The 20,440-nt window shown below is 49.5% G+C and overlaps 1 protein-coding gene across 2 annotated transcripts in view; it reads left to right on the top strand.

The window, feature by feature from the left end:
- Positions 1-20,440, top strand: part of URB1 (URB1 ribosome biogenesis homolog) — a 64,606-nt gene that overhangs the window by 40,273 nt on the left and 3,893 nt on the right. For both annotated transcript variants that reach the window (XM_027585852.2, XM_027585851.2), the window contains exons 25-36: positions 1,337-1,395; positions 2,989-3,182; positions 3,842-3,952; positions 4,202-4,265; positions 5,976-6,147; positions 6,588-6,690; positions 15,116-15,276; positions 15,871-15,982; positions 17,358-17,464; positions 17,952-18,095; positions 19,469-19,578; positions 19,921-20,118. In XM_027585852.2, coding sequence (XP_027441653.2) covers positions 1,337-1,395; positions 2,989-3,182; positions 3,842-3,952; positions 4,202-4,265; positions 5,976-6,147; positions 6,588-6,690; positions 15,116-15,276; positions 15,871-15,982; positions 17,358-17,464; positions 17,952-18,095; positions 19,469-19,578; positions 19,921-20,118 — 1,535 coding nt within the window. The remainder of the gene's footprint in view (positions 1-1,336; positions 1,396-2,988; positions 3,183-3,841; positions 3,953-4,201; positions 4,266-5,975; positions 6,148-6,587; positions 6,691-15,115; positions 15,277-15,870; positions 15,983-17,357; positions 17,465-17,951; positions 18,096-19,468; positions 19,579-19,920; positions 20,119-20,440) is intronic.

Raw genomic sequence — 20,440 nt, 5'->3', positions numbered from 1 at the left:
AATACTCACCTATTTTTGGTCATTATAAAATTATTTTTGCTCGGGAATAACATCCTGAAGGATAGGAGTTATTCCTCAGTCCGTGATGTAAAATTGCGTTAAAACTCATAGGGTCTGTGACTTGTGTTTAAACTCTGGACCCCAAATTTAAAAAATACTCCTCAGGAAAATAACCCTAGGTGACAGTTGGGTGATAAATAGATTCGTAGGTTATAGATCAAGCAGTGTGCTTATGTTGTATCAGGAGACTTTTTAACCTGTATCTCAGCCTTAAATCATTGTGTTACAGGTTTGTGCATTCAGAGTACCTAGGAGCCCAAACGTGGCAGAACTAGGGGGCACGAGGAACATCCCCGAGACCTAGGGAGAGCTGAGCGTAGAGGAGGGTGCTGGGCTCACCCGCCACTGGTGACAGTGGCCCTTCCTGTGTGACCCCGTCGTCAGCCCCTCGTCCCGCAGGCCAGCCCGATGACTGAGGGCAGGCTGTGCTCTTCTCAGGGATTTGCCTTCCCCCTCCCCTCCCTCCCATTCTCTCTCTTCTTTTTTCCTCTTTCACAGATGCACTGTTTCTAGGTTTGGGGTTCACAGCAGAGCTGAGCAGACAGTACAGAGTTCCCCTGTGCCCCCTGCCCCCACGCACACGCAGCCGCCCACTCTGAGCCCACCTCACCAACCCTTTGAACTGAGGAGTAATTTTCATGTTGTGAAATACAGGCTCTTGGTGTGTGTGTGTGTGTGTGTGTGTGTGTGTGTGCACGCGCGCGCGTGTGTGTAAATATGGGCTCTTAAGTGCAGAGTTTAGTGTTGACAAATGCACTTATATCCTTGTGCCCACGCTCCCATCAGAGATTTTTATCATCCCAGGAGGTTCCCTTTCCTCCAGAGCACCCACCCCTCTGATTTAACTTAGCGCTGTATTTGGAGATTTTCTCTACATCAGTGATTGTGGACCAGCATCGGCCCTGCTGGTGGTGCAAAGGTCTTCCGCTGGGGAGAGGTGCTGTCCTGTGTTGAAGGCCTGAGTGGCTGGCCCTGTGCGTGACGCAGGCCAAGAGCACCTTCTGAAGTGGTGGACAGAGGGAGAGGTAACAGGACTATTAGGGAGTGTTTTTCTGCTCATTTGGTGATCATAGACATGCTAATAAAATGACAGCTACTAGCAGGAATAATAAAACAATTTAAAAAATAAAAGAAAGAAACAACTGCGTGCTTCTGTGGACTCCTTAGGTCACTCACTGTATTCCGTGTTTACCGAACGGCTCTAATTTAAGTTCTGTATTCTGTGCTTTAAATTAATTGAAGATGTCCCCTGAATATTTCTTGCTTTTATTCACAGAATTCCCTTAATGAAGTTGATCCTGGTGATTGGCAGAAATTTGTGAAGACTGGACTCAAGTGAGTCCGTTTTGGTCTCTCGGGGTGATTGAGTAAGGGCGTGAGTGTGCGACACCAAGCCTGCATGGCCGCTCGTTAGCCCGGCGTCTGCGGAACATGGGCCGCTCCCGGTTCACGGATGACGGGGTGTGGGGTGCCACAGAGGCTGGACGATTTACCCACTGACATGACGATGACAGAAGCGGCCTTTAAAAAATGAAATATTTTTAAGAAACCAGAGCATGCAGAGAATACGACGGCAGTGCCCCAATCGAATAAGTGCCGGCAGTTTCTTGTGTTTGTCCCGACCTCCCCCCCCCCAACCCCCCTCCCGCCAAAGCGTCACTCTCCTGAGGTCCGGCTTCATCATGGCCATGGGTGTTTTCCTACCTTGGTTGCACGCCAGCATGTCTGTAAATAGTAATGACAGTATATTAGTTGGCTTCACTTTCTATACAAATGTATCATCTTATGTGTCTTTTTTTTTTTTTTTTTTTTTTTTTTGCACTCAAGTGTTTTCGAGTTACCCATGCTGATACACTTAGATCTCAGCCCATTTGTTTTTGCTGCGGGGGTGGGGGCGTATGATTCTGTTTTCAGCCCCCACCTCACCCGCTGGTGGACATCTTCCTCCCTCCCTTCCTCCCTCCCTCCCTCCCATGCCTGCAGTGAAGGCTGCACGCCCCTTCGTGCCTCGTGCCAGGTTTTCTCAGGGAGGGGCGCTCGCTGGCAGGGAGTGTGGCCACAGCTTCACTTTTACTAGATTTTTAGCTTGCTCTCCAAAGTTTCTGAGCTCACCCAGCACATCTTTTCCTCACATCCTCACTCGCACTTGATAGGGTCAGACTCTTCAGTTCTCAGCAATCAGGTAGTCATGAAACTGTTTGTCGTTGTGCCTCTAATTTTCACTTCCCTGATTAGTCACCGACTTAAAACAGAAAAATCTTTACTTGGCCCAAGAGAAGAGAAAGATGTGAAGGTGGGTCACAGATCAATGACTGCCTTGGATCGCCATCATGAAATAGTGACATTTCTTTCAGGCTTCGGTTAATTTATATTTCTAGAATGCCCATTGTATGCTAAGTGATTCTTAAGGTTAGTCACATATGACTGAAAAGCTGCTTTGTTCCAGAGCAGGATGCTTTCATCCCTTCAGTGGGTTCTGAGGGATTGAAGGCCGAGAAGGCCTCTGAACCCCTGGATAGGAGTTCTCCGTAGCCGGACGCAAGGAGGCGGGGAGGCTGACATGGCAGGGCGGGCTGAGCAGTGAGTGGTATCTTGATTCAGGCTCAGCTGTTCTGCCTCCTGGCACTTTCACCGAACAGGAAGTTCGTTTGGTGTTCGCACCGCAGGAAAATAAATGCATCCCCTCCCTGTTTTCAGAAATGCCCCCTGCCGTGTTTGGATGGCTAGGTGTGTGGTAAAGCGAGTGTCCTGCGGTGATAGTAGTGGGATCAACATGGGTAGACGGGTATGCACCGTAGAATTTTCATCTTTGTGGTGTGTTAGAAATTTTTCTTAAGAAAATGCCAAGAGAAAGGTTTTTTTGTTGTCTCCTGCGAAATAAAACTCCCCTATGTGAAGTTCTTTCCCCCTTTGATTCTTGCCTCCTAGATTTCGGTATCAGGACCATGCATTTTTAAAGACCCTCCATGCTGCCATACAGCACCTGTATCTTCCTGAAAACTCCATGTGCGCAAAGCTCATCCAGCTCCCAGTGGTCCACATGATGCTCACGCAGCATTCTCTGTTTTTGCCAACTCTACTAAAGTCTGAAGAAGAGGAAAACCTGGACAATCAAGTAAAAGGTGCCCCTCGCTAGCTGCGCACTGAGGTTTAGCACCGATGCGTTTTCAGAGCTAAGGAGGCATTACCAAAATGGCATTAGGATGTTTTGTTTCTGTCAAATCCAAGCCCAAGAAGTGTTTCCTCAGACTTTGGGCCAAGCGGCAGAGGAGATAGTCTGAAGGGTCCTATCCTCTTGAAGCCACGCTCTGCCTAGAGACAGAATGAATATGCTCAAGCCAGTAGAAATCCCCATGGGGTCGGTCTGTAATCACCTGCTGGATTGAAGACAGCCGTCCCCTGAGTTCCTGGTGTGGGTGGTAGGAAAATCACAAAGGCCCCACCATTTATTTAGGCAGGAGTAGATATATAGAGACTTTGCTAACATAATCACAGAAGAGAATGCGTAGGTGTTAAAATCTTTTGGTGGCTTAAAATGTGGGAGAGGGAGTGAAGAGAGCAATGACAGCCTTGCCAAAGCCAGGGGGAGAGAGACGGTGGTGAAGAAATGCCTCATTTAAAAAAGGAAAAAGAGGGACAAGGCACAGTCCAGAGACTAATACTGTTCAGAGGAGGATATTTCAAGCATTTAAATGTTCCCTGAAATGCTTCCTCCTCTACTTTTATTCTTGTGTGCACAACCGCCTGCACTGCTGTGCATTTCAGTGTTGTTTCCTTCCAGAAGCACTGGTGGATCTGATGTCGGTGGTGGTGAAGATGTGTCCCTCTGTCTGTGAAAGCAGCCACTTTGCCGTGCTCCTTGGGGCCTATGGTGCCACTCTCAGCGTCCTGGGTAAGGGTGTGGGGGCTGGGTGGTATGGCCAGGGGCTGTGAGGGGACCGGGCAGGCGATATGACTGGGGAGTGTGAGGGGACCGGGCTGTGTGACCAGGGAGTGTGAGGGCACCAGGCAGGCAGTGTGACCAGGGAGTGTGAGGGGACCGGGCTGTGTGACCAGGGAGCTTGAGACCAGGTGGTGTGACAGGGTGGAAGGAGCATGTGAGGGGTTCAGCTTTCTAACTGGACCTTGATTTGATTTCTAGACCAGAAGATTTTACTTCTCCTCCGGGCGTATGAACAGAACGACCTCAGCCTCGTGAACTTCAGGTGAGGTTGGGCCTGGAGGTGTGAGCAGCGGTCTTTGAAGGTGCTATCCAGAGATTGGGGGAATATGTTCTGCACAGCAAGCTCCCCAGGTTTTCTCTCATACCTTTTTGATTCTCGGGGAGAGGGTAGGCTGAATGGAGCTCCCCTAGGTCACATACCAGCTCCTGTGGAAGGCTTGGCCTCATGCTCTAAGGATGGTCCATATTCATCCCTGAAGGAGGAGGCCTGAGTTTGGGGTCCACATGGGAACTCTGTGGACATTCAGTGGACAGATCTCACACCACTAAATGGCGCCCACTTGATGGATGTGTCCAGTATGTCAGCTGCTTGCCTGTCCCCCCCCCCGCCGCCCCCCCCCCCCAGGGAACAGCCTCCTAAAGAAGGTAATTTATTTTTGAACTTGAATGACTCCTGCTGATGTGCGCAGAAATGAGTGTGTATTTGGAGTTCAGTTTAGAAGTATTTAATTAAATAGATGTTCACTGAGCGCTTGCTGTTTGACGAGGTGCTGGGCCCAGCGCTGTTGGGAATACCTAGAGGCATAACACCCAGTCTTGCTGTCTGTTAAGGGAATCAGATTATTGTAAATGTAACTCTTTCTAATTGGCCTTTGGTGGTGGAACCCAGCTGTTAGGGGAGCACATGAGAGTACCCTCTCCCAAAGGGGAGGCAGGGAATGCTTCGTGACCGGGTTGGCACTGGAGGGATTGGATGGAGGTGAGGGTCAGTGGAGGAGCCTGGGCACACCACGTGGAGGGAACAGTGTCACCACAGCTGGGAGTTGGAAAAGTCCATTTCTGAGAATGGTGAGCAGGTCAGCTTATGTGCATCACAAGATGTGTGTAGGGAAAAGGTGGTGGGAAGGCCAGATAGACTGGTCGGTAAGGATTTTAGGTGTCAGACTGGAATATTAATCATTTCCATCTAGGAGACAGGGAGCTGACAGACGTTTTGGGGCAGAGAAGGAGTCCCCATCAGAGCCCGGCTCTCAGGGAGCACCCTCCACTAGTGGGGAGGTGGGTGGGAGGTAGTGGGGAGAAAAGTAGGAGGAAGGGGAGGCTTGGGGCAGCTTCACTGGGTGTTGGTGGCGCATAACAGAGGCGTTGACATGGTAGACTCGAGGCAGGGACAGTCAGAAGGCTGTTGGCGGCAGACCTGCGGTGCTCATGGCCGCCTGTGAACCGGAAGGAAGCACCACCGAGCAGCCAGGATTCTCCTGCTGTGGCGCAGCGACTGGCCTATGGAGCCAGACCTCCCAGTTTTACATTCCAGCTCTGCCACTTACCGGCTGGGCAAGTGACCAGCTGAGCAACTTTCTTAACCCTCCCTGTGCCTCGTCCCCCATTTGTAAAATGGGGATAATAATAGTACCTACGTGACAGGGTTGGTACACAGATACAAAATGCAGATAACGGTGAATTAGTAGACGTGAAGGGCTTAAAAGTAAGTGGCACATCGGAAGCTCCAAGTAGGTGTCATCATCCCCCCACACCGTCACCCACCCTCGTCACTGCTAGCATCTCTGCCAGCCCCCCCTCCCCCTTTGTTAGGATGGGGACCAAGTGATAGAACACCTGTCACGTGCTCCAGACAGCGGCTGGCGAGTGCTGGCTGCTCGGCCACGCTGCCTGTGACGGTCATCGTCCTCCGTCATGCACTCTGTTCCGGTGGGGCCCAGTGACCTGTCTGCTCTCCCCCATCCGGCTCTAGAGTGCTGCTGTGGGGCCCGGCGGCGGTGGAGCATCACAAGACATGCCGGAGCCTGGGCAAGTCGCTGTGGCAACAGCCGAGTGTCGGGGACGTCCTCCGCCTGCTGGATCGGGACCGCATGATGAAGACCATCCTTCACTTCCCGCAGAACCGGAGGCTGCTGCCCCCCGAGGTGCGGGGGCCCAGGGGAGCCACTAGGGAGCACTCCCAGCAGCAGTGCGTGCTCTGCTCGACCCTCAGGGGATTCTGTTGGCAGCCTCAACTAGAGCATACTGCAAAACACAAGCGCTGTTTTTCTTGCGGTTTGTTAACATCCTGTTAAGTACAATTCCAGCTACATACGGAGGTAGCAAGACAGGGCCCCCCACACCTGTCACTCAGCTGCAGCAATTATCAACACCAGCCGTGCTTGTTTCTTTCATAACCCCCCCCCAAAAAAGACTAGTTTGAAGCAGATCCCAAAGATCTCCATTTCATGTTAGAAGTGCTGTTTTCTTATGCTTTTAAATATTCAAAATCATTGGAACTCTATAGATTAGTGGCTAAGCACTCACATGTTACCACATTTATGTGGCCAGACCACACATTTCTGTTTGTTTCGGGCTTTTTCAGGATGCACAGGAACTGATCTTTAAAGACCGGCGCACAGTGGATCTCGATGGCCTTTATGACCCCTGCTTTCTCCTGCATCTCTTCAGTGAACTGACCAGGCCAGGTAACCGCAGCCTTCTGTGGGGCGGGGCTCAGGGCCCGGATGCAGTCAGCTTTCTTGTGGGAATTACCACCATGATAACGGAAGGCTTGTTTCTCATTCTAAAAATCTTCATCCACCTTCCCACCTTTTTATTTCAGTGATTTTTCGGAAGAGTAACAGTGAATGTTTTGAATATACAGTGATTAAAAAAAATATATAATTTTAAAATCTGGGAGTGTCCCTTCATCCTTGATGTTTTCCTAATTCTCAATGGCAAGAGCCTTTTCTGAATTCCCATTAGATAGTGATCAGATGCCACCAGATTTTATCCTTGAAAACGAGGGAGAGCCTGCCGAGGTTGACTTTTTGTTGGGTTAAGTGTAATTTTGAATTTAAGTGTCGAATAGCCAGAGGGTGGGTGTGTTTGTGAGTTGTGAGAATGTAGGGCGGAGACCGAACACAAGCACGCACACGTACGCACTGTTGAGGACTGATGGCCGATCCCCACGGCGAGTCTGTTGCGGCAGTTCTGTTGGATTGTGGCATTGTGTCAGCGGTGGGCGTGTCATATCTCATGTGGTTTTCAGTTGCGTTTTCCTGATGGCTAATGTCGTCGAATGTCTTGAGGTTCATTTGCCATCTGTGTGTCCTCTTCATTGAAATGTCAGGCATGTCTTTTGCCCATTTTCTAACGGGATTTTTTTTTTTCACTGTTGAGTTTGGAGGGGTCTTTATATAGTCTAGATGCTCATCCTTTGTTGGATATGCGGTTTGCAAATATTTTCTCCCAGTCTGTGGCTTATCTTGTCATCCTGGTGACAGAGTCTTTCACAGGGCCTGAGTTTTTCATTTTGAGCAAGTCCAGCCGGTCACTTCTCCCTTCTGTGGCTCACGCCCGTCCTGATACTCTTGGCTGGGAGAGGCAGGAGTGGCCCATGACTGCTCCTCACGGGGCCTCCCCTGATGAGGAGGCCTCCTCTGATCTCAGGAGCAGGAGGGGCCTCTGGTTCCTGCCCGCCACCCCCCTCTCGGCCTTGTCTGGCGGACGCCACCGCAGCAGGGGACTTGGGTTCCACAGCAGGCTCCACACCACGCCTTGGCTGGGGTGGGTCGGAGCAGGGCCGTGGCTTTCTCTGAGGGGTTCGGCTGGAGCGGAGCAGTTACTGTCCACATTTTCTGTCTTACTAAGCTGCTCCTTTTCTAGTCTTTCATCTAGAGACTAGAGAGAGCAAGGCTTTTGTTCAGGCTTTGTCTGTGCCTCTTGGTTTTCTGGGCCGCTGCCTTCTTCAGCTCAGAGTCTAGGACACCAGGAGCAGAAAGAAAACGCAGGGAACTGCCCTGAGGCCCCCCGGCTGGTCAGCTTCCTTTCTGCCTTTCAGAGTCTTCTTACACCTGTCCGGGATTTTTCAGCTGTGTTTACTAGTAGACGTAGAGAAAATATGTCGACTCCATCTTCCTAGAATTAAACATCTAATTTAAGTGTTTAACATTAGATGATGATATATTCACAGTTCAAAATTCAGGTGGTACCAGAGAGTGTGCGGTGAAACTGACTGTCGTTTCCTCCTGGCGGGGACCTGTGTTAGCTGTTCCTCACAAGTGCTCCTGGGCCCGGCTTGCTCCTTCATGGCCTGTCATGGCTCTGGTCAGGCCTACATGGAAGGCACCCGGGGCAGGTGTGGGGCGTGGGGGGAGGCGCATGTTCTGCAGCTCTGGCCTTTGGTGTGGCCAGCATGCTGCCTGCAGGACGCCCAGGCTGCTTCCTACTGGACTTAACGGCCGCATGGATTTAGGTGCACTGGGAGACCGTGTCTCCTTTTTCGTGCTGTTTTGTCCCCTTTTCAACTTAGAGTTGTCCTTTTATGCTCCAGTGCTCCTGCGTGCACACAGACTTGCTGACCCTCCACCACTGCCTCTCTTAACAAGATGACAGGGCCGGTCTCGGAGGTTTCTCACCGGTGGCCCCTAAGGTTGCTGGGGCCCCCCGGCCTCCGTGACCTTGGTGTTCTGTGGCCGAGCTAGATTTCATTTGCCAGAGAGCAGGGGCATTTCATACCAGCGTCCGATCACTGCAACGGCAGGCAGAGATCTTCACTGACCCCTAACAGGGACTTCCCAGTAGCCTAACAGAGACACAGGGACCGTGTGCGGCCCGGACGCTCTCCTCCTTCCCCCTGCCTTCAGTCCTGGCGAGGTCTGTTTCTCATCAAACACGAAAATAGATTTTCCATAGTCTGAAAATATGAGGTAACTTGAGGGGATTATAACAAATCATTTAGTCCGTTGCTCAGGCTCTTAAGAGAGCTTTTAAGAGACAGAAGGCAAAGGCTTGGAAAACACTAATAAAAAAATACTAAAATTAGGACACAGTGTTGTTCTCAGGATCTTGAATGCTGCCGTTTTTGGATGGGGAGGACAGTGGGAGGCCTCCTCTGAAGAGAGGTAACTCGTAAATGGTCTTTTAGTAGGGAAGTCTCCAGATACAGCCTATTTTAAGTTTTATAGGCATGGTACATGTAGGAAAATTTGCAAAACCTGTGTACCCCTAAAAAGGATTTGTGGTAGCTTAAAATACAAATTACAGTAAAATCTTTCATGGTAAAGTTAGACAATTTTAAAAAGCAGAGAGGTGGATAAAGATATAAATACGAAAATTAAAAGAAAAGAAGCAGACAAGAAAAACTAGGTCATTAAATTTTGCTCGGGAATACTTGTCATCCAGAACAAAAAGGGGAAGCATCATGTTTTAAACAAATTTTGTTGTCTGATAAAAGGAAGCAAAGCAGTTTGTAGGGAGAGGGAAATTTCTAGCAGTAAAATGGTAAGTTGAACAGAACAGAAATCTGTGAACAGCATATGGCCAGTGTAGGCTAGGTTTATTGTTGTGGAATTAAATCATGAATTTATTTTTCATATTATTTTTAACATGTATTTTTCCTTTTGATTCTGCCCTTGGTGGGAAAGTAAGCATGAAGAATGTCTTAAGTGAATTTTTACTGAAGCCTGGTAAATAGAAATGACCACACATCATATGTGTGTGGTGGGAGTTTTGGTGAAAGCACCAGCTGGATCAAGGAGCAGCACGTAATGGGCGGCTCTGCAGGCCCCTTCCTAGGCAGTGCCCCTTCCTGCCCAGCAGGAGCCAGGGCCCTGTATTTGAACTTGATGTGAATGGTACCATGCCGTATGTGTCCCTTCGTCTCAGCTCCATATACCCCACATTGTGTTTGTGAGGTTCCTTCGTCCTGTGTGTGGAGCAGAGGTTCTCGACAGTGTTCTTACTCCCTGCAGTGGCCCCCAGGCCCCTGTGTTGCTAACATCTTGCAGTCCTAAATTGGGCAGGGCGCCTGGGTGGCTCAGTCGTTAAGCGTCTGCCTTCGGCTCAGGTCATGATCCCAGGGTCCTGGGATCGAGTCCCACATCGGGCTCCCTGCTCGGCGGGAAGCCTGCTTCTCCCTCTCCCACTCCCCCTGCTTGTGTTCCTGCTCTCGCTCGCTCTCTCTGTCAAATTAATAAATAAAATCTTTAAAAAAAAAAAAATCCTAAATTGGGCAGATGATTAGTTTTTAAGTGTGGCTGCCAGACTTCAGAGAAACTCTAGTCTCACCGCTCCATTTCAGCCTTCGCTGAACATGGGAACCTATTTTCTTAACCTCACTGCTTCCCTACCCTGAGTCCTTGGCTGAGAAACAGGATCTTAGCCATGGCAGTGACAAATGCTTTTTCCACAGCGAATTCTTGTCCTCCGCAGACCTGGGCGGCTCTCTTCAGCTCATCACTCACAAACATCGCAGAACAGAGAGGCCAGCATGCAGTTCTGTGAGCCTCGTCCCCAGACCACGGAGACACAGGCCCCATGGACTCCTCAGTCGTCCCCTGCCAGGCTGCCCCCAAGGAAGGGGTAGAGGAGGAGGCATGAAGAGGAGCTCCTGGGGCTCTGGGGCACAGTTGTACTACCACTGAAGCCCATAAGACATGGGGTGCTTTTTATTTTAATCCTTGATCACTGTGCTGGTTCAGCCATTTCAATCTGAAGATGTGTTATCAGAAGGCCAAATTGCGATTTACGAGGTTCCTGAAACAGAGTAGTGTTTATAACGATGTTTTGATAGCCTCTTACACTTTCCGCACCCCAGGGCAGCTCTTTTCCTGCAGGGTGACAAAGCAAAGACTTCAGAGAGTAGCAGATGACCACAGACATGAAATTGACTTTTCCTCAGGGACACGTGGAAAATCCATTTGTCTTAGAGAATGTCAGTGATTACTAAAAATACCCTAGCCAGCTGAGTACTAGCTGTTTTTAAAGCGAGTGTAATATTAAATGTTTAAACTGTTCTCTTTCCCAAATATATTCCATTTCCGTGTGTTCAGTGTGTAGGTATGTAGGTGTATCTTAACACATCTCATCTTTTCCAAAACAGTGTTATCCCACAGTTGGATGCTTTTTTAAAGCTTTTGGGGTTCCCCCCCCTTTTCATCAAAACTTGTCACTTGTTAGAAATGAGGAAATTTAGTCTGTACGCTGTTGGAGCCCAAGATTATTCCTTTTTCATCCTTTTAATTTGCATCTGGATATTAAAAATGGTTTTCTGTTGACAGATGTACTTGGGTTTTGCCTTTTTTAAATCCAGTCTGACCATCTCTCCCTTTTAATTGGAATGTGTACACCATTTACATTTAATGTGATTATTGATCTGATTCTGTTTTATTTTCTTTGTTGGTTTTTAGCTACAGTGCATGTATGTGTTGCTTTAGGGTTTATAGTACTCACCTTCAATTTATTGCAGTTCCCCTTCAAGTGAGGTTATACCACTTCATGGGTAGTAGAAGCACCTTACAACAGTATTGATCCATTTCTGCCCCTCCTGGCTTTCTATGCTGTTCTTACCAGAGATTTTACTGCTGTATACGGTAAAACCCACAATATGTTGTTTTTGCTTCAAATTGTCAGTTACCTTTTAAGGAGATTTAAATATCTTCTATTCACCATCTTATAGTTACCATTTCTGGTTCTCTTAATTCCTCTGTGTAGACCCAGGTTTCCATCTTCTGTCATTTTCCTTCTGCCTCAAATACTTCCTTTAAGAATTCTTGTAGTTCACATCTGCTGATCAGTTCTTTTAACTTTGTTACAGGAAAAAAAGGCTTAACTTTTGAAAGGTTTTCATGGGGTATAAAATTCTAGGCTGACAGGTTTTTGTTTTTGTTTCTTACTGTGCTTGAGAGATGTTGCCACCTGATTTTGGATTGCATTGTTTGTAGTAAGAAATCTACCACCAGGCCACCAGAATGGCTCAGTTGAGCATCCGACGGTTGGATCTCAGCTCAGCTCTTGATCTCAGGGTCATGAGTTCAAGCCCTGTGTTGGGCTCCATGCCCAGCATGGAGCCTACTCTAAGTTAAAAAGAAGAAGAAGAAAGAAATCTGTCATTCTTACTTTTGTTTCTCTGTATGTTGTGTGATTGCTTTGAAGATTTTTTTTTTTATCATTGGTTTAAGCAGTTTAATTACAATGTGCTTTATTGTAAGTTACTTTATGTTCCTTGTATTTGGGATGTTCGTTGAGCTTCTTGGCTCTGTAGGTTTATAGTGCTTGTCAAATTTGGAGAAGTTTTGGCCATTATTTCTTCAAACGTTTTAGGGACTCTAATTACACATACATTAGCCTGCTCGAAAATTGTCCCACAGCTCACTAATGTTCTCTTCCGGTTTTAATTTTTTTTTCTCTGTGTGTTTCAGTTTGGATCATTTCTGTTGCTGGCTTAGAGTTCACTGATCTCTCTGTCTAAAACGTCTACTCTGCTAATAATACCCTCCAGTGCATTTTTCATCTCAGACATTTTATTTTTCATCTCTGGAACCTTGGTTTGAGTTTTTACAGCTTCTGTATGTCCATTTAACATACTCAGGGTTTCCTCTAGTTCTTGAACATGTAGAATACAGTTGTAGTAGTTACGACAGAATCCTGGTTCTGTTACCTTTGTCATATCTGAGTCATTTTCACAGGGTGGATTCTTCTCTTCTAATGGGCTATGTTCCTGCTTGTTGGAATGTCTGGTAATTTTTTATTGTAAACCAGACATGAATTTTACCTTGTTTGGTGCTGGATATTTTTATATCCCTGTGAATGTTCTTGAGCACTGCTCTAGGACACATCTGAGCTCCTTAGAAATGGTTTGATCCTTCCAGTCTTGCTTTGAATCTCTGTTAGATGGCACCAAAGCAGCGTTTTAGTCTGGGACGAACTTTGCCCCACAGCTGACGTTAAATCCTTCTGAGCAATCTGCTCTCTCCCTGTGAACTGTGAGGATTTCGCCCTGGCCGGTGGGGAGACAGGAACTGTTTCCAGGCAGGCGCGAGCCTGGGGTTGGCCCTGTTCGTCAGCCTCAGGTAGCTTCCTCATGCACTCTTGCCGAGTGGCACTCCGCTGAAGACCCTGGCACTCTCGGAGTGGAGCTGTCTTCTCTGGGACTCTCCTGTGTGAACTCTGGCCACCTTGGCCTCCCAGCTGTGCGCTTTGTCTGCACAACTGCTGAGTTCTCCAGTCTGTGCCTGGGCTTGCCCTCCCTGTGCCCTGGCCTAGAAAATCTCCGGGCTTCGGGCTGGGACAATCAGAAGGTGCATCTTGTTTGTTTTCTCTCTTGGAGATTGCTGTCATTCGTTGCCTCATGCCCAATGTCTTGAAAAACCTTGTTTCATTTCTAGTTTTTTTAGTTGTATCAGGTGGACAGGTAAATCAGGTTTCTGCCACACTCTTGGCCAGAAGTGGAAATCCTGGTTATTCTTGGAGAGGGTGTCAACGTTGAGAAAGAGGAAGGAAACTGTGTGGATGCATCTGCCCTACCATTGGTCGCCCTTCAGGCGAGATGCTGGTGGAAGGTCTAGGGAGCTCCGCTTCTTCTGAGGGAGAAGGAAACTTTATGGTTTAAAGAGATTTCTATGCTCTTGGGCAGCCACCCATTTGGAGACTATTATGTGCCTGTGGAGCTATTCGGATGACAGAGGAGTATCTGATTATTACAATTTTTCTTCTTGTTATTTATTCTCAGGTTTTTTTTAATGGCCAAAATTATCCTTTTAAAAGTCTAACTTTAGCAAGAGGGGGGAAAAAAAGAGTTTGACTTTTTAAAAACAATATTGGTGGTATTTCTTTTATCGATAGCATATTCCAAGATGACACACTTGGGGTCGTCCCGTCCACTGGTTTGTGTTTGGTTCCTAATTCAACCAGCTCGCCAGTCACTCGGTCTAAAGAACGTCTGCACGGGTGATGACCATGACCAGACTTGCTGCTTCACCCTTTTTAAACACAGTGACCTGTCCCTTTTCTAAGACTTGACTTCACAGTTTTCATCTTACGATTTGTGACAGTATTTATGTTGTAAAAAGGCCTAGGTCTTTATTTAAGAGGATTTAAAGTGTCCTGAATTTTTTTATTGGTGATCAGGCTTTTTAAGTTGTGGTCAGGTGGGTCCCCTTATCTGTCTGACCTTCTCTTGGTCACGTCATTTCCTGAAGTGGTTGTGAGTTTTTACAACCTCGCGGGTGACAGATGGATATCAGATAGCAAGTTCTTTAGACTCTAGCTTTTGCTCAGGCTTGGTGAGCCGCTCTTCTGTGAGATTGTTTGAAGAATGGATATAAGTTAATCCTCCATAAAATTGATGGGCCAGGGGCGCCTGGGTGGCTCAATCAGTTGAGCATCTGCTCAGGTCATGATCCCAGGGTCCTGGGATGGAGCCCTGCGTCAGTCTCCCTGCTCAGCGGGGAGCCTGCTTCTCCCTCTCCCTCTCCCTGCTGCTCCCCCTGCTTGTGCTCTCTCTCTGTCTCTCTGTCAAATAATTAAGAAAATCTTTAAAAAATATAAAAAAATTGATGGGCCAGGTCAGACAGGTTTGCACTGGCTGGATTTTCCAGCTTCCCTGCCTTTCATAGTTTCCTTAGTGGTGTTTGTGGCTAGGAATTCAGATGCTGTGGGCCAAACAGGGTAGAAACGGGGAGTTGGCTTTCTCTGCCAACTCCCCAGTCGTGTTCCCCAGGCCTCCAGCATGCTGGGATCTCATGTCTCAGGTCTGAATGGCACCTCCGTTGTTCTCTGGCTCGTTGAATACTTCTGAGAAGTAATGAAATAATCCCAGTTGGGATCGACGAGCATTTTAGAAGCTGCAGGTATGGATTATTGCCATGCAAGGGAAGATAGGCTTTTATCCAACTTCACCAGAAGTTAAAGGGAGCTGGAGAGACTTGGATTTCTTGTATCTCTCACTCCTAACTGATGTTGGCAAAAGGAAATTTAATTCCCCATGTTACACAAGCATCGTGATCATTCCGTGTGTGTTGATAGCTAATGTTGGCAAAATGCAAAAGGAAATTTAATTCTCCGTGTTACACAGGCATCATGGTCATTCCGTGTGTGTGTATTTAATGCCGAATTTTACTTCCATAGAATTTGTGGTGGATTGTCGAAAATTTTTGGATTCCAATTCTCTGGGCCTAACTGTCACGGCCCTCAGCAGCTATGACCCCCAAATGCGAGCTGCGGCCTACTATGTGCTGGCGGCCTACTATTCGCAGCTGGAGGGGGCACGGTTCCGAGAGCAGTCTCAGGTGAGTGGGGCTGAGGGTCCTGGCAGATCTCCGGGAGCTGGCTTTCCACTGGGTCTGGTAGCAGCATTTCTGGGGGACACAGAAGCATGTTGACAGGAGACTTCTGATAAAGAACCTAGGCCCGTTCCCTTTTAGGGAGTGATGCTAGAGATTGCCTCTGGCTCTCAACCCTTGGGGAGATGGAGAAACTTCTCGCCTTCCAAACACTTCTTGTATGTCGGGTGGCAAAGCAGTTCAGTTTCTTTGGTCTGAACTCAGTGGTTAAGGCAGCTGTTACCCAGAACACACCGAGCCCCAGAAGCCTGTGCCCCCGGGTGGCAGGGGGCAAGAACAGCCCGGCTTGTCGGGCCGTGGAGCCAGGGTCCCTCTGCCCTTGTGCACGTGCCCAGCTCCTCAAGGAAAAGCAGAAGCTCCCCTGAGATGGCAGAGAGCAGGGACATTGCCATTCTGAGCGTCATCTCTGGTGTCCCCTGGGATGTGAAGAGTAGACCACCCAGCAAAGCTGTAGTTGGAGCTGCACGAGACAAGGCTGGTCACAGTTCTGAAAATTCTTGTCTTTTTTTTCCCCCCGTCTTCTATTTTCCTGGTTTTAAGCTACTTTACCTGTTGGATGTAGTCCGGAATGGGATCCGAACTCAGAACATGAGACTCACCTTTACCTTGACTCTCTTCATTGCCAAAGCAGCCTTGCAGATTTTGAAACCAGGTACCACTGCATGTCCACTTGTTGGCGTTAATCTTGCAGGTGTGATCCACCACACATGTGAGAAGGGACGTGTCTGGCTCATCCAGTGCTTGTAACAGTGAGCCGCGTGCATGCCCACGGGAGCAGACAGTGAATAAAGCATGGCTGTGAGGAAGCTCTTTATGGGCCCCTGCGGGTGAGATCAGAAAGAAACCCAATGAGGAGGCCCAGTGCAGAGCAATGTGTGTGATGGGGCGTGGAATATGTATTCGCATTTGCTATAGGCGTGTGAAGCGCGGTACAGGGCTGCTATGAGGGGGGTACGTGGATCCCACACGTGGAGGGCACCTGACACAGGAAGTCTGTCCGTCGGCACCCGCTGGTCCATACTCGAAAGTGAGAGTCTGCGCGGCTCGTGGGTCGTTAGCCAGAAGGTGTTTGGCCCGGATGTCACTGCACAGGTGCCAGCTAGGGCCCGAGAACACGGCTCCTTGTGTGACTCCCCGCGGGGTACCACTGCTGAGGTAGCCTGAGGACAAATGTTGGTCACATTAGGGGCCACAGGGTTCTGTGTCACATGGTCATGTTCAGATGAGGAAGCAGCCCCCTATCTGAGGCCCCCCAGGTCAGATAGCTTGTCCAAGGCCCCACAATTCCTCTCTAGTCAAGTTGCTGTTAGAATTCGGATCTGGTTTCTATCTTCTCCTGTACAGTTTTTATTGTATGGTTTTTTCTTCTCCTTAGAAATTGCAGGAGGAAAGACGGTAATCAGTCATTTGTAGACTCTAAAGCAAAAGACACTTCTGAGAAACTATCCTAGCAGAGGCCATGGTGATTGGTCCGGGCTGTGCCACTTCAGACCAATGTCAGGGTCAGGGGCACAGGCAGCAGTGGTCGTGGGATGGCCTCCGAGGATCCAGGCAGTCGGGACAGGTCGGAGGCAGTGATCCGAGGGAGGGAAGCAGCAGGGGGAGGAGGTGTCTGTCCACCTCGGCCTCGTTGCATTCCAGAGTGACCCGGGGGGTGTGTGAGGCTCCCGTGCTGTGACAGTGCCCTTCAGCGGGAGGCCGGTGGGGGTGGGCATCAGCCCCGTGCTCTCCGTGTGACCCGGTCCCCCTCTGCGTACCAGCTGAGTGGGGCTACGTGCTAGGCTGCTGGCCGGGGAGGGGCAACATCCACGTGGTTTCCAAACCGGGAGAGGGCGCCTGTATGCAGCATAGAACCGGGGTGTCTTACTGCCGTCTGAGTCTCGAGAACTGAGACTCTGGATAAGCATAACAAAAGCGCCATGGGGGCAGAGCCTGCTGTCTGACCCCCAGATCCTGCTCCCCAACTCCAGCGGAGCACGGGGGTCCTGCCAGTGCTGCTCTGAGCGACTGTCTGCCTCTGTTCCCAGAGGAGCGCATGTACTTGAAGATCAACAAGTTCCTGCTGTCACACGAGTACTTGAATATGAACAAAGTTCCGGGCTTCTACCAGTTCTTCTACAGCTCAGACTCTGAGGTAATGCTTCTAGAGTCCCCGAGGGCCCCCAGAGACTCCTCTTTTGGATTATTAGCCACTGCCGGCGTTCTGGCATTTTCCCCCCGGATACTGTGGGCGGCACGGCAGCCCAGTTGCATGAACAGCATTGGAGCAGGAAGGCCAGGAAAGCGGAAGGCCGCGTAGGCTCGCTTGTAGAAATGCTTTTCATCCTCACGCCTTAGACACCCTCCCTCAGAGACCTGGTTCATTCTGTGTTCTTGGTGAGTGGCCGGGTTCTGCATTAAATGTTCTTTTGTCGCACACCTGTGTGAGTTGGCACAGGGCGGTGCTTAAACTTGACCCGAGGACCCCAAGTCACATCCTGAGGATTTTTAATGACACGGTCAGCAGGAGAGAAATGTCTGTGCCGCTGTGGCTGCACCTGGAGAGAGTGGGGTTTGAAGAGGCGCCAGGTAAAGGGGCTTTAGCTTATCTAACAGTCACCTCCTGTCTGCCTGGGTTATAGCAAAAGACAGAACGGGAGTGGGTGTTCGGGATCCTGCGACAGGGGATGCGGGACAAGCACTGCTACGAGCTCTGTGCCCGGCGAGGCGTCTTCCACATCATCCTGTCGTTCTTCAGCAGCCCACTGTGTGACGGCGAGGCACAGGTAGGCGGCCCCCCCAGGCTGTCTGAGAAGAGAAGGTCTGGGCTGCTTCTCAGGGTTTTTTTGTATATTTGGGGGTTTTTTTTGTTTGTTTATTTGGGGGAGAGAGGTTGTGTGGGGGGAAGGGCAGAGAGAGGGAGAGAGAATCTCAAGCAGCCTCCACAGTCAGCGCGGAGCCCGATGCGGGACTCGATCTCATGACCTCGAGATCATGACGTGAGCCGAAACCAAGAGTCGGATGCTGAGCCACCCAGGGCTCCCCACCCACCCCCCCACCTCCCCCCACCCCCGCCGCTTTCTCTGAAAGTTTGATTTGCAAGTCAAATCCGTGGGAATTCTAATCCCAGCCTGGACATGACCGACCTACTAATTTGACACTAAGCTGACTTTCTAGGAGGGAAAATTAGATCCCACAAGTGCCTTTCGTGTAGCCTGCACATGGGCTGGCACTCACTGCCGCCTGTCTTCGGGTGACATGCTCTTTATTGTGGCCCCTTTGCTGTGCCCTGGCCTGATAGTAAGGCCTGTGCAGAGGGAGGAGCTAACCGGTAATCGTGGGCCTTTGGAGCAGGCTAAAAAGTCTAGCAACAGATGACCCCTATGAATGACTGCGGGGCTTTCACGGAGACCGTTTCGAGCCACAGGAATGTCACTAAATGCACAGAAGGTGTAGATCTCAAAACTCAGCTACAAAACAAGAGTCAAAACTGACGGTCTCAGAACCAACAAGGGAATCCCCTTGACCAAGAGCGCGTGTGTGAGTGTTCTGAATGCCGACGGTAGTTGGAAGGAGTACCTAGGTAAAGCCTAAGGTATTTGGAATAATTTCTAGCCTCGTCAGCTTTTGTGTCTGATAGTATATAAAATGTGGGTAAATAGGAGCAGATTGGAAGTAAGAAACACATGGGAATGAACTGAATTTGGATATGGTAGTTTTTTATTTTTTGACATGGGAGAAATCTAAAACAGCCAATTCACCGTTTAAGGGGCAGTCCCATTTTTATGTCTAATCTTTCCAGGTGATAAAACCGAAGGGACAAAATGGGCCACTAGCTGTTTGTCTGGGTGAAGACTGGGTCCACATTCTCCCCCAGCCTCACATGTGGGCCATGTGGTTTCTGAGCCGCGACTCTGTGCCTGTGGGTTGGTTCCTTAGGACGGGCTTGCAGGCGTGGGCACCCGCAGGGCCGGGCAGTGGCTCTGGAGCCTGGGTGTCTGGCCGGCGCGGCCACCACGCTCACAGACTTAGCCAAGCAAGCTTTGTCTGCAGCCACCGCCTGGAAACGTAACATACCGTCGTACTGTTTAACTTGTTCCTTTGGTCCGGTAAACTTGGTTTTTGTACTGAGAAGTAACTCCTGGTTTTGGGTTTTCAGAATTGGATTCTGGAAATTCTACAGAATGCTGCCCGGGATGCCCAGTCTGCCTATGAGATCCTACGGGACTATAGCCTTTTAACGTGGATTTTGCACATCCTTGAGAGCAAGTAAGCACCTCGGGTGTGAGAGGTGTGCCGGGTGGGAAGAGAGTGGGGCAGAGACCATGGCGTCTACTGCTGGCTTTAGTGTTGGTGGGAAATGGGCAGTAGAATCCATACTCTCTAGTTGGGACTTCAGGGCGTTGTCCAGCTAGAAAGGAGAATCGGGGCCCCGCCCTACACTGAAGCCTCGTTTGTGTGGCAGGCTCCCTGTTTTGACTTGGGTGCTGTGCCTTTGGGGGCCGCGGTGGGGGTGAGCAGATGGGATTGCTGAGAGATGGGGCAGCCTGCTCCAGCCGAGGTCACCGAAAGGAGAGGATGTGGCAGTGAGCGTTCTGGACTTGGTTGCAGGTTTCTGGAGACCCAGCTGCTGTCCAACATCATCTCCTTGCTACACACACTGTGGGTGACCAACCTGGGGGACAAAGGAGTGGCATCGGAGGGCCAGCCTTCCTGCCAGCCAGGGTCCCAGGAGCCTCCGAAGATGCTCGCCCTGCACTTGGTCAATGAGTTCCTGTATGTTCTCGTTGTGCTCACGAGGCACCTGAGGTAAGCCCCTGCCCCGCCAGGCGTGGACCCTGGCGTGGGTCACCTGTGGACATCACCTCTCGGTGGTCCCCTCGGTCCTGGCTCCGCCAGTGGGCTCTGGGCCCGAGGGCTGCTATCGGTTGTGGGTGACGTCAGAAAACCTATTTTAGCTGCTTCCTCTTTTCTGCTTCAGCTTTAGGAGGTTCCTTTTAAGACCCTGAGAACTTGGCATTCTAGAAACCTAAAATGTGTCATAGCAGATCCTTTTTAGCAGGCAAACAACTTGCTAATTTGATTCAAGCACTTAAAGTGGTATTTTTGTAGAAAGAACATCTTTTCCATA

Source organism: Zalophus californianus, chromosome 1 (genome assembly GCF_009762305.2).
Source record: "Zalophus californianus isolate mZalCal1 chromosome 1, mZalCal1.pri.v2, whole genome shotgun sequence".
NCBI classification, from domain to species: Eukaryota; Metazoa; Chordata; class Mammalia; order Carnivora; family Otariidae; genus Zalophus; species Zalophus californianus.
The sequence above is the reverse complement of the archived record's forward strand: the minus strand, read 5'-3'. Positions and strand labels throughout refer to the sequence as shown.